A 14,242-nucleotide genomic window follows, 5' to 3' on the forward strand; every position below is an offset into this window, starting at 1 on the left:
TCTAGGATGATCTGCACACTTAGTTTGGCAGCTTTACACCAAAGGCCATTCCTGAAGCAACCCACCCATTTATCTGGTTTTGGGACCAGTACACTGGCTGGCTCAGGTCAATTTGCCCATATTAAGTAAAGAGCTGGATAAATGTATGTTTACCCCATTGAGGCTCAAAAAAAAAAAACACCTCAAAACTATCTGGTCTTTTGAGTGTCATCCTAGTTTATAAAAAACATTTGATAATTCAGTTTGGATTTATGGTGAATCAACAAATAGAACTAATCTTTCCACTGTCATTAGCAAAAAATTTTATGATCTGCTTGAGTCACTGATATGCCTTTGCAAAAAAAGGAAATACATACAATTAATGACATGTTGTCGCTGTAGTTTTGTGTTGAATGTTTTTTTAATACCTAATAAAAGACAACAGATACATTTACTTTCTAAAACTCAATTTTGTGTGACTGGGGAGGGCAATAAAACTATACAAACTAGTTTCAACATTAAAAAGGGTGGGGCTAAAATGTCCTTTGTTTAATGTGAAAACTATTTCTCTAAACAAATATTGGCGTCAGACCGAAATGAATGAATATATGGTAGTGACACGATTAGCCTCGGAAGAGACCACAATAGTAAAAATGAAATCTTATAAAAAGTTTTAATTCCAATGCGCATAAAACAAACAGTAAAAGACAAATTAAAATTGACCACACCCCCCTCCCCAAAAACAATAAAAATAAATGTTTGGTGAACAGAGCTTTTCAAAAATCAACAGTGAAGTATTCCAACACAAGACTCGGGATCCATGGAAAGAAGACTTCTGATGGGCTGGAGGACTCATCTGGACTGCTCGACTAAAAGGGGACAGAGGACAGACATGGTTTGAGCACGTTGACCAGAAAACAGCTGAGCATACCAACTTTTCACCAACATGTTAAACATGAAAAGGATTTAATGAGTCGAACAGTGACATGGCAGCACCAACTGCTGACTGCTACAGCTGCTGATATTCTGTGAGGCAATCAATGCTTTGAACCTACTTGATTGACAAATTACAATGATTCCTCATGGTCAAAATATCAATCCTTTCAAACAAGGACATCAAACATAGCTGAATTTTACAGCCATTCTAAATGGAAACACTTACTGTAAGAGGAGATGTCAATCTCTTCCGGCAGCTCGGCCACATTGACCTCAAAGCGGTCCTGCACATCGTTCAGAGTCTTGGCATCGGTCTCATCAGACACAAAGGTTATAGCCAGGCCTTTGGTCCCAAACCTTCCAGCACGGGCAACCTGACAGGAGAAAAAAAAAAATTTAATTCAGGATTCCCACACCATGGTTGACATCAAATTCAAAGACATCGAGTACCAGTTAGATTCAAGGTCAGAATGTGCCAACACAGCTTAAGGTGTTAGGGTTAGACAAGAGCTGAGTCACCTATGGTGTTTACTTTTAATTGATTTGAAGCACACTCTGCATCCAGCCAAAGACCTTGTAATTTACCAGGCACCGTGTAATTTGCTCTTAATTACTTCTTAATTAACGTTAACGCTCATTGTTCTGCATGGAATCTCGGGTCAATGGCAGAGAGAAAATGTACAGTGCCGACAACACTGGTAAATATGAATTGTAAGTAGGTGCTGTAGTAGTACATCAGTGGTAATATAGATTTACCTAAACATCAACTAATCCTTCTTGAACAACATGCAAGCACATTAAGGACATTCCAAAAACGTTCAAGGCCCTTGAACGTAAAAAAGAATACAGAAATCGTCAGTGACGCTACAAATTGTCTATAGTTGTCCCTGATGTTTCTTACCCTGTGCAAATAGGTGTCAGAATCCTCTGGCATGTCATAGTTGAAGACAATATTGACTCGCTCGATGTCCATCCCCCTGCCAAAAAGGTTAGTGGCCACCAAGATCCGCCTCTGGAAATCCTTGAATTGCTGGTAGCGGGACAGTCTGGGTGGGTAAGAGGGAGGACAGAGCCAGAAAGATTAACACAGGATCTAGTACAATGATGTGCTGAAGTAAATGATGAAGCCAATGCTCTTAAGATATTTGACAATTAGTCCTATGGGACCTAGAAATTAGTCAATATTAAGATCTTTGCATGGAAGTGTGTTTTTCCTCACCTCTCCTCCTGAGCCATTCCCCTGTGAATAGCAATGGCAGGGAAATTTTGTTCCACCAGAAGCTGGGAGAGAGCAATGCACCTCTGGACTGACTTGACAAAGATCACCACCTAGAGGCAAAGCAAAGACATTAAAACACAACTGTTTTAACAGCTTGACCAGCAAATGACTTCTCACAATTTCAGACATTAACTCGAAGTGGAATTAGACCCCAAAAATTTCAAAATGGGGGCTATAATATGCAACTTAAAAATACAATGCGCAAACAGGCAGAGTCTGGACACAGAAATGACATCCATCAATTTACCTGGTTGAACTCCAACACATCAAGAAGGTCAAAGAGCTTGCGGTTTTTCTCACTATCCTTCAGCTTGCAGTAGTACTGTTGTAGCCCATGGAGTGTAAGTTTGGTCTCATCATCCACAAATACTTCCATAGGCTGCAAGGGAAAATTCAGTTTTTTAAAAACAGCCACATATAACATTGTGCATAACATGACACGTACAGCAGTTTTGCCTGCATGAGCAGATCCCAAGTGATAGACAGTGGGGAACTTTATGAGCAACAACACTTACATCCTGCATGAATTTGCGGCACACTGGTCGGATCTCCTTGCTCAGTGTTGCACTAAACATCATGACCTGCTTCTCATGGGGTGTGATCCTGAAGATGTCCTGTACATCACGCCTCATGTCTGCAACACAGAGCAAATTAGAGACATGGTGATCAATGCATACAAGATTGGGTCAATTTAAATAAATCTCAGTAAATATCAGTCAGAGAACACACCTAGCTGCTCCAACATTTTGTCACACTCATCCAAAACGAAATGCTTGACGTTCTTCAGACCCAGGGTCTTGTTGCGGATGAGAGCGAGGATACGACCCGGCGTTCCAACAACAATGTGAGGGCAGTTTTTCTTCAGGACGTCCTCGTCATTCTTGATGGCCAGGCCACCAAAGAATACTGCAGCTTTTACTGTAGGCATGTACTTGGAGAAGCGCTCATACTCTTTGCTGATCTGGAAGGCCAGCTCTCGTGTGTGGCACATGACTAATACAGAGACCTAAGGAACACACACAGTAATACTGAGTTAAGATGCATTGCATCTTTGTAATGGAATGCCCCTAGATTAGAGGTCAGCATTAAAACAAACAGCCACTTTAACACTTATGGTCACTTCTCTGAACACAGTGCACAAAAAAGGTTTAAAAGGCATGTACTCCAAACTACTTTTTCACACCAGATCACACCACTGCTACAAAAGAGTTAAACATTGACAATGCTTTCATCATTACCGAAATTCTTAAAGGGCTAGGAGAAAGGCACTGGTTCTAAATCCACTGTAATATTACAAGTAGTTAAGGGGGGGAATCAGAACAATGCAAGTTATGTTTGTCCTTAATACAATAAGGTTTATGAGCTAAAGATACACTAACCTGTCCATCCACAGGTTCAATCTGCTGCAGTGTGGCCAGCACAAACACAGCTGTCTTGCCCATACCAGACTTGGCCTGGCACAAGATGTCCATGCCCAGGATAGCTTGAGGGATGCATTCATGTTGAACTGAAGGAAAGAGAAAACAAATAGTGTATTTACATTGTGTTGACAGAAATTCAATAACATCAAAGCAATTACACAGACTAACATACACATTTCCACTAGCACAAGTCAGATAACACTTTAAATATCACAGTAATAATAAATTTAGAGGCACTTTTCACAGCGCTCAAGGTCACCATTAAGTGCAACAATACAAAAGTTACATTTGCACCGTACATCACACTTAACGGGGCAAGCAACTTCTTAGTACAATTCCCTTACTGCATGATAATAAAATACAAGTTTCTAAAAGCCTCACCTTCAGATGGATGCTCAAAACCACAGTCGATGATGGCACGGAGCAGCTCTGGTTTGAGCAGGAAGTCCCTGAAGCCAGAGCTGTGGATGGAAACGTAGGAACCCTTCACCTCCTTCTTGCCTGCTGGGGCTGCACTCTCTGGTGCTCCTTGTGGTTCTTCGTCTTCTTCATAGTCGAGCAGCTCGTTATCAACATCATTTTCAGCCATTGTCTGTCTGGACACAGGGAGAACAAAGTCAAGATTTTCATTCGTCTCCGATGGATCATCAAAGGCCTCAGCTGTTGTGGTGGGGCCTAACAAAGCCCACCTGTTGTCGTTCTTAGTGTCAGGTTCCATCACATATTAAAAATGGTGTAAATATAACTTTCATGCTACTGCAGTGTTTGTAGACGATATCACGTTTACATAAAATTGATACGATTCTGAGCAATACGTACACGGGTGCTAATAAAGACAATCGACACAACCCCATCCTACTGCGCATAAAGCTTCATATGCGAAAACAAAAAAACCGTCGACCGAGAGATAAATAATACAGGCCTAAATTAAGCACGTGTGCTCTTTGAGTAACAATTCGTTACCTCTGCGAACAACAGACTCCAAACTCTTCTTCCTGCATTAACCGTAGCCTAACTGAAACCGGTTAGCTTCTGAGCCATTTACAACACTGGGAAGCTATTGTGTTGCATAACCACTGCTAACGTGGCAAGCTAAAGCGCCACACGGTAAAAAATACCAAAACAACCCAAATTCACCAAACAAAGAACAAACAATTAAAGCACGCGAGCGCGTATTAAGTATATCTTACAAGAACGGGTGAGTGGGGGCGCATATTTACTCAGTAAAAACAAATGCGAAGACGCTAGCTAGTTGGCTAAGCTAACACATGCTAAGCTACAAAACGTTTGCCAGCCGAGTGGCCTCAAACACACAATGAAAAAAATAATAATTGAATCCCGGCCTGCCTACGTTTCGAACCTAGCATAAATAAATCCTACTTAGGACTTCGACGACGACATTTGGTATTTTAGAAGTCCCTAAATGCTACATTTTCGTCGATATTGCTTTCTTACCTCTTACGCGTAGGTTACTTGTCCACCTTCAGCTCAGAACCGCATGGACAGGCCTCAGTTGGTTTAATACCAGTTGGCGGAAGTTCCGCCTCCCTTCGAATTCGTTGACGTCATTGGTGGATTTGCACGACCAATCAAAAACAGGGCCAATGATTGGACGAAAAGTGTTCCGCAGTCGACGCAATGCAAAAAAGCGGGATACACTGCTGAAAGACGGTATGGAGGCTCGCGAGGGACCGGACAAAATTGAAAGGACAATTATTTTCCTTATTATAATTTGTTTTTATTACCTGTGCCTTCAGGGCTGCAGTTGCGAGGCTATAGTTATAATTACTAATTGTTTACTCTTATTTATTCACTTTGTACTACACTCTTTTTAAATTATTGTTCTTGTTGTCCTTTGTTCTTTCAAGTTGATGTTTATGTATGTTCATGTTTACGTTTAATGTACAGCGTGTGCTGGATAAAACCGGAGTCAAATTCCTTGTATGTGTTCACATACTTGGCCAATAAAGCTGATTCTGATTCTGATTCTGATACTAGTATTGTCATTACTGTTACATTAGGATTAAAATTGATATATTCCAATCCAAATGCCAAATGAGCACATAGTTAACAGGAGTAATTACAACATAGCTTTTGGTGCTCCACTTTTGCACTTGTTCACATGCATTGTGCACATGTTGTGATTATTAAGATTATAAGTTGTACAGTATTCTGTTTTACCTGACAACAAATGTATATTAGCTTCAAGTAATCTCTGGTGCAATTGTGTATTACTGTACAGTATCTATATAAAAAATAAACAATAAAATAAAAACAATGCTATGAATCATTCTTTACTATAGCAAGCACCATCTGACTATAGGCTTAGAATCTACTGCTGCTGATAGTGTTTTAACATATTTTTGTTTAAGCAGTGGCAATACATTCTAATTGTACGTTTATCAACGTGGTAAAATCCTTCAAGGGGGGTTAAGAGTGATGTTGTGATGTACAAAGATGAGTTCAGTGTAGATTTATGGCTTTACAGGCAGATGTAAAGCCTCCTCAGCTGGCCGACACTCAGCCTTTGGAGCAGGGGTCTCAAACTGGAATGACCTGGGGGCCACTGAGTGTCTACTGTGGTCAGCAGGGGGCCAATAAAGTAGAAGAAGAAAGTTCAACTGTTCAGTTAAGGGTGTGCAATATCAGTTTAAAATTATATCATGGTATTCCATCATGAGTTGTGACAATAGTAATAATAATAATAATAAAATAATTTCAAAATAAAAGTGTTTTCTTTGATATAGCACAACAAAAAGCACACAATGAAAAACATGTTCATGTACATGTTCCATAAATATCAAAAACAGGGGCAGCTCATATAGCCAACTAGTAAGGGAACATGGCTTGTAACCAAAACGTTTGCTGCTTCAAGTCCCTGCCATGTCAAGGGCTGCGGTACCCCTGAGCAAGGTACCGCAGTATCTCCACTGCTCATTGTTAATTGGACAGTCTAAATTGACTCCACACATCCAGTGTACTGGTCTAAAGCCTGGATAAATGGGAGGGTCTCTGCCACATCCACTGTGGTGCTCACCAGAGAGGGAGAAGCCAAATGAGCAAAAACACAACAACCTATGAACATCAAAAACAGACATTTTACAGTGATATTAAAAAGTGGGCTGCATGAAATATCGGGGGGCGCATGTGGCTGCAAGTTTGAGGCCTCTGCTTTGGAGGGTTGCCAACATCGAAGGGTTGCCAACATCGAATGCAGCACTTGTGGTTCAAGACCCTGACAAAAATCTAATTCACAAGAAAAAATAAATGCTCTTACACATTTTTTACCAAGTTACTTTTTATCATCACTATGCTAACTGGAAATGTCTTATTATTTACTTGTGTGAATCAATTATACCTGTTTACATTACAGTATTTTTTTTGTGTAATTAGGATTAAAATAGGTTTCTAGTGCCTTCACTTTTAAAAAAAACCCAAAAACCATGCATTCATTTCCAACTGCTTCCTCCAAAGATAAAGTGATGACCAGTCATAACCAGCAGGGGCTGCTGACGTTAAAGCTCTGTGAGTTTAACATCACTATGTGACTCCACTTCTTCTACCCACTGTGTGTGCGCTGCTTCTGTTTTTCACATCATTACTAAATGGAGGAGTGAACCTGTGAACCCAGACTTGGTCCCTAAGAGATTAAAGGTGACAGAAGAAACTCAGGACAAGCTCAGGACAGTTTATAATTAACCAAATTCTTACCTTTAAATGCTTGTGTGTTGGGAAGTGTGTTGCACATGAAGGTCATAGTGTGTGTGTGTGTGTGCACATGAGGGTCATATATATATCAGTGTGTGGTTTCTTTTGTATCTGGGTCAAGAAGAATCTGGAGCAAGACTCAAACTGACAGTGAACTACAATGTAAATGTAGCCTGCACAGCTGCTACAGCTGCTGTGTGACTTTATTGTGTAAGCTTTGCTAAATGTGGGTGTGTGTGTGTTTGTGCATGTGTGTGCATACATGCATGCACATGTAAGTGCAGAGTGTTATAGGTACAACACTGGAGACAAGCACGACATGAGACTGACAGTTAGTGTTGTCAAACAAAACGAGATAATGTGTGAAGGTGTTCCTTTGAAGGATATTGACGATTCCTCGGGTAACATATTCACACCATCAACTGCTGTGCACAAAGTAAAGCTCACTCTACACTAAGGCTTGAGAGGCTCATGCTGTGTTTTGCAAAACTTGTTAAATCTAAAATCAGCAACAGACGACACCTGTACCGGTCCCTGCTATCTGATAAACAGCATAAAGAATCAAAGTGCAAGGACGCTCTGGCAGCCTGACACGCGTTTCAATTTGTTGTTATGCTTTTAATTGTGTGTCTTTGATTTTGCAACAACTTGCACACACAAAGACACATAACGGGCTTTCCCACATTGCCTTGTTTCACAAAATCGTGTCATCTCCAGCACCATGCCACCATCTCAGCTAAAGAAGCTTATGTTTATGGTAAACTAAACTGACCTTTTGGGACTTAGTGCCTAGAGATGAGGGTGATATTAATGTCCCCATTTAAAGTGACACTATGCAACTCCTTTCTCCTAAATGAACAGATTAGAAATCAGGTGACTCACAGATTTGTAGTGGAGAGAATTAAGTCCCTTATATTTCCACCCTACACCTGAACCTCTGTGCTTGGATTATGTTATTTATGTGAAGAAGTAGGAACACTTTGAGAAGTGTGCAACTTAAATTGCAAAGTGCTAGAATTAGGCCCAGCAACTTAAATAATATTGAGTTGAGTTCAGTCATAAAGACTAAGTAGTCATCCACTATCTGTTTTCTGTTTGTTACAGCGATACTCAACAGTGTTGCTTTAACTAGTATCAAGTGGTTGTAATGAAATGAAATGCTTACTTGAAGCTCTTACTTACTTCTAGATCTTATTTGTACCCAAATGTTTAAATGCACTTATTGTAAGTCGCTTTGGATAAAAGCGTCTGCTAAATGACATGTAATGTAACGTAAAAATGAAATGGGTTATTACATCCTGTAGCGGTTCAGTTACAACACTGTTCAACATGGTGAACAGATAAGAACATGGAACATGGAACATTAAATGTTCCATTGTGCTTTTTGTAACCTTTCCGAAAAATGTATTTTGACTGTACTACAACAACAGGGCTGTGGCGAGCCTCGCTCAACATTGCAAGGGGCCGATAACTTAATGTCACCCTCAGTTTTAAGGCTGTGCTACAAAATGGCCTGCGGCTTCACACCTTTTCATCAGTGATATAGACACACATCCGGCAGACTCTCAATCATGCCCATATAGGAGGATTTGGGTGGGGTTGTGTTATGTGACCGGATTCACACATCTATGAAGAAAAACATATCACAAGCTTGCAACAGACCTCAGCAAATCTAATTTCTATTATTTAGTGAAGACATTACACAGACACAAGCTATGTTACTATATATATGACCCTTTGTATCAGTTATTGACTATCACAGGTTAATAATAATTATAACATTAACATCAAAAATATTAATATTATATTAATTACTTTACTTAGTAAAGTTCCCTGAGGCCCCACTCATCGAAAGAATGGAAAAATTCACTGATTCAGTCTCATGAATTTAGCCGATTACCAATCTGGATTATGATTAATAATTCATTGAGACTTGAGAGAGTTCTATGACCTTCTTGGTCTTAGAACAAAGGGCCATGTGGTCTACATCCAAGATGTGTGCTGGCTTCGTCTTGAACGAGCCGATACCTAAAAATGTGTCACCTCTCATCCAAATGGCTTCTCCAGTTTCTACGATGAGAGGTGAAACCTCTTGAACAAAACTCCAGTTGCTTATGCATATCTACACTACACATTTTAATGTAAGGTGCAACTTAGTCAGTGACAGGCACTCTCAAGATGGCAATAATGAGGAAGTTGGCCACACCACATTTTAAGCCTAGTGGGTTTTCTCTCTGATTGGGGTTTGCGAGTCCAGTCACCTCTGACTGTCACATGATATTTGCTTAGTGTGAAATATTTAAAGACATAATTACAGAGGTTACAGTGACACTTCTCCGACATGTCACAGACCCATATCTGATTTCCCATCAGAGACTAGGATGGGGTGTGGCTGTAACATGAATAGGAATACAACACAGGTTATTCAAAGTGAGGGACAAGGAGACAGAAACAGAGATATACAGCATCAGCAAACATGCATCAGTTACTATGTGTCTTAATTGACCCAATTCAGACCTGGATTGTAAGTAAAAAGTGGATGTAGGTCTGGCTTGCTGGTTAAGGGCAACCTGGAAGAAAGAGTAATTGAATAGCCACCAGGGGGCGAGTTTGCTGGTTGAAAAAAAAAAGAAAATAGTACATTTAAATGGAAAAATTAGCCTACTTCTCACTTCATTTATAACATCAATCACTAGATTTGGGTCTTCTTTAATGGGACATGACATTTTACTTTGTAAGTTATCCTCTCAATTTGGGAAAAATAGACGACAAAGTATGACTCATAGGAGTGGAAACCACTGTGATTGACAACAGCAAAACCTAAACATGGCACTGGCAAAATCGCAAATCTCAAGCCTCCAAAATGGGAGTTCAGATTGTTGTGGGTGACATTACTACCAGTTGCCACTCGATCTGGCTTCACATACACGTGTGACCATATAAGTTTCCATGAAGACATTCATATTCAGGTGAATAAGACAACTCAACTATACATCTTCTTACATATGCAGGCTCTGACCACATATACCACCTCCACTGTTGCTAATGTAGGCAGTCGCTGTCTTGGGTACCATGTCATTTTGCAGTTCTCACACCCTCTTACATCTCTGTAGCCATGCATCATCAAAGTTATTCAAATCTCAGGGAGTCGGGTGCATGTGTGGGAGTGGGGATGCCCATTTTCTGGCTGAACACGAGAATTACCAACACCAGATTCATCACCAACCTTTTTCACTGTCTTCTATCCGTTGAGAAAGCTGTAGATACTAGAGACACTGCATCTGACTACATACAAAAATGAGCTTCTACAGTGTCTTGATAAACATTGTGGTTGGGTTTTTAGTCTGAATCTGTGCTTGGAATCTGACAGAAATTGATTGAAAAGAGTGGGAGGATGTAATAAGGTGAAACAGAAAGAAAGAAAAAAAAAACCCTCATACATGTTTCCTGTTCAGTAGGAGGCTCATGCCTGGTTGAGAGTGTAGTGGCTTTACCTTTGTGCATGCCCAAGTGATATATGGTGTGGTATTGAGAGCCGATACTGTCCACAGTTCTCATGGGTACAGCAGAAATAGTTTTTTCTCTCCCATCAGTGCGTCTTATTTGTTATATGGCAAAAAATACTTGTTGGTTATGAAATGTCTCAGTGTGCCATCCAGACATCACCAACATCAACATAAAAACATCATCTTGCCTCTGAGGGAGGAGAAAGTCTTGCAGTGTTTGTAAAAGTTGCTCTTTGTGTGGGTGGGGGTAAAATAGAGAAGCATTTGACTGTGAGAATGTGGCACAGTGCTGCAATCACTAAGTCCACAAGGTGAAACCACAGAGAAAAAAAAACCACAGAGGAGCAGCGAGTGCAGCATGACCCAGAGTGATTATGTTATCACTCACTCTGTAATCCCTAACCACAATTTATTTGGTGTAATGATGTAACCTTATGTGCATGAAACTCCTAACTTGTTGTCACAAGAGACAAACGGAGAACGTTCACAAACAGGTAGATCAGTAAACTTCACCAACATAGTTGTCAACTAGGCCTGAGCATTATATTTATTGTGAAACTATTACTGTTGAATTGTAATTGTTTTGAATCACTGTAAGTTGAGTTTGGTTAGCTCTTCTTGTTTCAGGCATCACATGTATTTTTTTGGTCTGGAATCAGGGGCAAATTGGTGTTCTCTAAACATGGATGCACACTGTATATGTGCACTGATGGGCTGTGCAGTCACCTTTATAATATTGATTGCATTTTCTCATTAATATAAATACTGAACTCCTAATGTTATGCACTCATAATCATTAACCACTGTTGTTTTACCAAATAGTACCCATTGGCAACAATGACAATCAAAATTTCTATTCCTCATATCACTATTACTATTCAATTGCCGTAATATTGGCACTTTTTGTTGTCAAACACTGCGATTAGCTTACAAACATCCAGTCAAACAAAGTGGGGCATTTGTGTGGAATAAAATGGCAAAGCAGTTCTGTCTGTTGCTGACTGGAGAGTGACAGGGACAGGTTTATAAAAAGGCAACACTTGCCTGTTTGCACAAGCGGAGTCATGTTTGCATCCACCTGTTGAATTAGTGCAGTGATTTTCTTATTTGTCTTAAGGAAAGTTCTGGGATCGAACACTAAATTGCTAACTGCTGATGAACTAATTTGCTGTTTAGTTCTGGATGGCCTCTGTAAATCAAGCATTTCTTTGTTATTATGCTTTGTGTACAAGTACATGAGAGCTTTTAGGTCACTTTCACAGAGAGAAGGTGTCACACACACACACACACACACACAGCAGCTTATTATTTCACCATCATAAAGGTGAGGGACTTGCAAGTGACAAATAATACAACTAAGGATCAAAGCAGCTTATTGCGATACCATGTTTATTCCCAAGAAAAACCTTGACGTACACCTCCACACGATGCAGCTCAGCAGTGCCTCCTGTCTACACTGTTTGCCTGGTAATTCACCCACATCATTTCATCATCTCTAAAACATGGACAGTTTGTCAAAAGTCTCTGTCTTTTGCCTGTATTCTCAAATAGAAACACATTGACTCATGACATCATTTGAGAGTGATTTGAAACTGTGGTACAATGAAAACCTTCATCCCAGACACAGAAGACACACTTACCCTTACTTACCATACACATTACCATACTTGCCTCCCCCCATTTCAGTCATTTCTTCTAAATGCTTACCTATTGTTATTTAGAGTGCCCATTTAAAGATACAGGCTGGTTCCAACTATTTAAATATTATTGAGTGACCAGGTAACTCAGGTTTCATTGCTGGTTTAAAGTTTCAGCAATATAATTCATGTGATGGTATTTATTGGAATTAAGAAGAATCTGGTCATTTTTGAAAGTGTGGCAAACATCTTTCGATGAAGCTCACAACATTTCTGTCGAAGAAACATTTTTAAAGCAAGGGGGAACTGACATAACTCATATCCAATGCTATAAAGTAAAATGATTCATAAAGTTAGATGTGTGTTAAATCAACACTTAAAGAGTTAAATTACCACTGTGTCCGAGTGTATTTGGTCCTTATCAGAATTGGTGTTAAAGTACAGCAACTCTTTCCTAGGGGACATTCTACTCAATCTGTTGTTGCAATAACTCTGAAATTCATTGAACTTTGACACTGCATATTTAACACTGCAAAATTAACTGTGTAGGAAATGAACAGCTACACCCCCACCCCCTTCTCCTCCCCAAGTTTCAGGTTCCTAGAAAGGCACTCTACTATCACCATCAGGGTAACAAGAAGCCCCTGAACACCTCAACCCCCCCCACCCCCCCACCCCCCAGACACAGAGCCACAGAACCCACCAGCCCGTCTCAGCTCCCTGTGCTCCTCTCGTCTTCTCTCCCTGACAGCCCCTGGGAAAAGGTTGCAAGCCCCCCACCACATCAACCACAGGGTTCTGCCATGCCTCTCTTCGTGCACATCAAGGTGAACGCAGCTCTGTTTTACAGCAGCTTATAGAAGTCAAAGAGATGTCTGCAAAAATATATACACACAGAGAGGTGCTTTGGTTTCAGTTTATATGTGGGGCTTGGTGATTTGATTTCAATCTGAAGTCAGATTGAGACCCCCATTGCTTGACAGCAGCTACACATTTGCATCGAAGGTTGTTGGGGGTTTTTTTTGCCTCACAAACTGGGATTCCTAATGCAGTCGCATTCAATTATGTAGTTGCAACTCCACACATCTGCAAAAGTATTGGTGTATTCCCACTGGTTAAATGGCGGTGGTTTTCAAAAATAATGTTAAACTAAAAGATAAATTGATACAATGTAGAATCCCTTTGGTTTTTTCGATGTGAAGTTCAATTATTGTACAACAAAGACATGAGATAAAGTGGATTTAAGGGAGCCTGTACTCCCATGTAACTCCTCTGGCTAGTTGTGCAAGCGGCAAGTATTAAATGTAAGTGATGCTTAGTGGTCATATGAGCAAATGGCATGTTAAAGCCCTCTAGAGGCAAGACAGTCATTATGATGGTAGCTAACATAACATCAGGTGCTGTTTCATAGTGACAGGCCGCATACTGTGGTTCGACAATACACTGGACTTCAACGTGGAAGACTGCTGCTTGTTTTCATTGTAATATAACAGAATCAGAATCACCTTTATTGTCATTATACAGTGTATAATGAGATTAAAGGACAGCTCTAGTAGTGCAAGTGAAGAGATAAAAGAATAAAAAAGAAGAAACAACAAAACAGTGCACCAATACCTTTGATAAAAATTAGAAGGATATGTAAAAAAAAGTATTTCAAAGTATTTACAGTGGGAGCCAGTAAGGGAAATATGCAGTATATGATAGTGCATACAGTACATTGTACATTGTGCAGCAGAGTGGATGGATGTTATTTTATATATTGCACTTGGTAAAAGG

At 40.1% G+C, this 14,242-nt stretch overlaps 1 protein-coding gene across 1 annotated transcript; it reads right to left on the reverse strand.

Moving 5' to 3' along the window:
- Nucleotides 1-638: 638 nt before the first annotated feature.
- ddx39ab (DEAD (Asp-Glu-Ala-Asp) box polypeptide 39Ab) lies at nt 639-5,217 on the reverse strand. The gene is made up of 10 exons (XM_058653639.1): nt 5,071-5,217; nt 3,997-4,211; nt 3,574-3,701; nt 2,924-3,200; nt 2,710-2,828; nt 2,442-2,573; nt 2,135-2,244; nt 1,817-1,961; nt 1,142-1,289; nt 639-848 (listed from the first exon to the last, which is right to left on the reverse strand). The coding sequence occupies exons 2-10, from the start codon at nt 4,202-4,204 to the stop codon at nt 832-834; spliced, it is 1,284 nt and encodes a 427-aa protein (XP_058509622.1). The 5' UTR covers nt 4,205-4,211; nt 5,071-5,217; the 3' UTR covers nt 639-831.
- Between the last annotated feature and the right edge of the window lie 9,025 nt (nt 5,218-14,242).

Source organism: Solea solea, chromosome 16 (genome assembly GCF_958295425.1).
Source record: "Solea solea chromosome 16, fSolSol10.1, whole genome shotgun sequence".
Classification (NCBI taxonomy): domain Eukaryota; kingdom Metazoa; phylum Chordata; class Actinopteri; order Pleuronectiformes; family Soleidae; genus Solea; species Solea solea.

Bases quoted from the DNA above. Each gene is read 5' to 3' on its own strand.
- ddx39ab (XM_058653639.1), bottom strand. From the start codon at position 4,204: ATGGCTGAAAATGATGTTGATAACGAGCTGCTCGACTATGAAGAAGAC. The intron at 1,962-2,134 runs GTGAGGAAAAAC...TTACCCACCCAG, and splicing joins GGAATGGCTCAGGAGGAGAG to ACTGTCCCGCTACCAGCAAT. The intron at 1,290-1,816 runs GTAAGAAACATC...TTCTCCTGTCAG, and splicing joins CTGACACCTATTTGCACAGG to GTTGCCCGTGCTGGAAGGTT.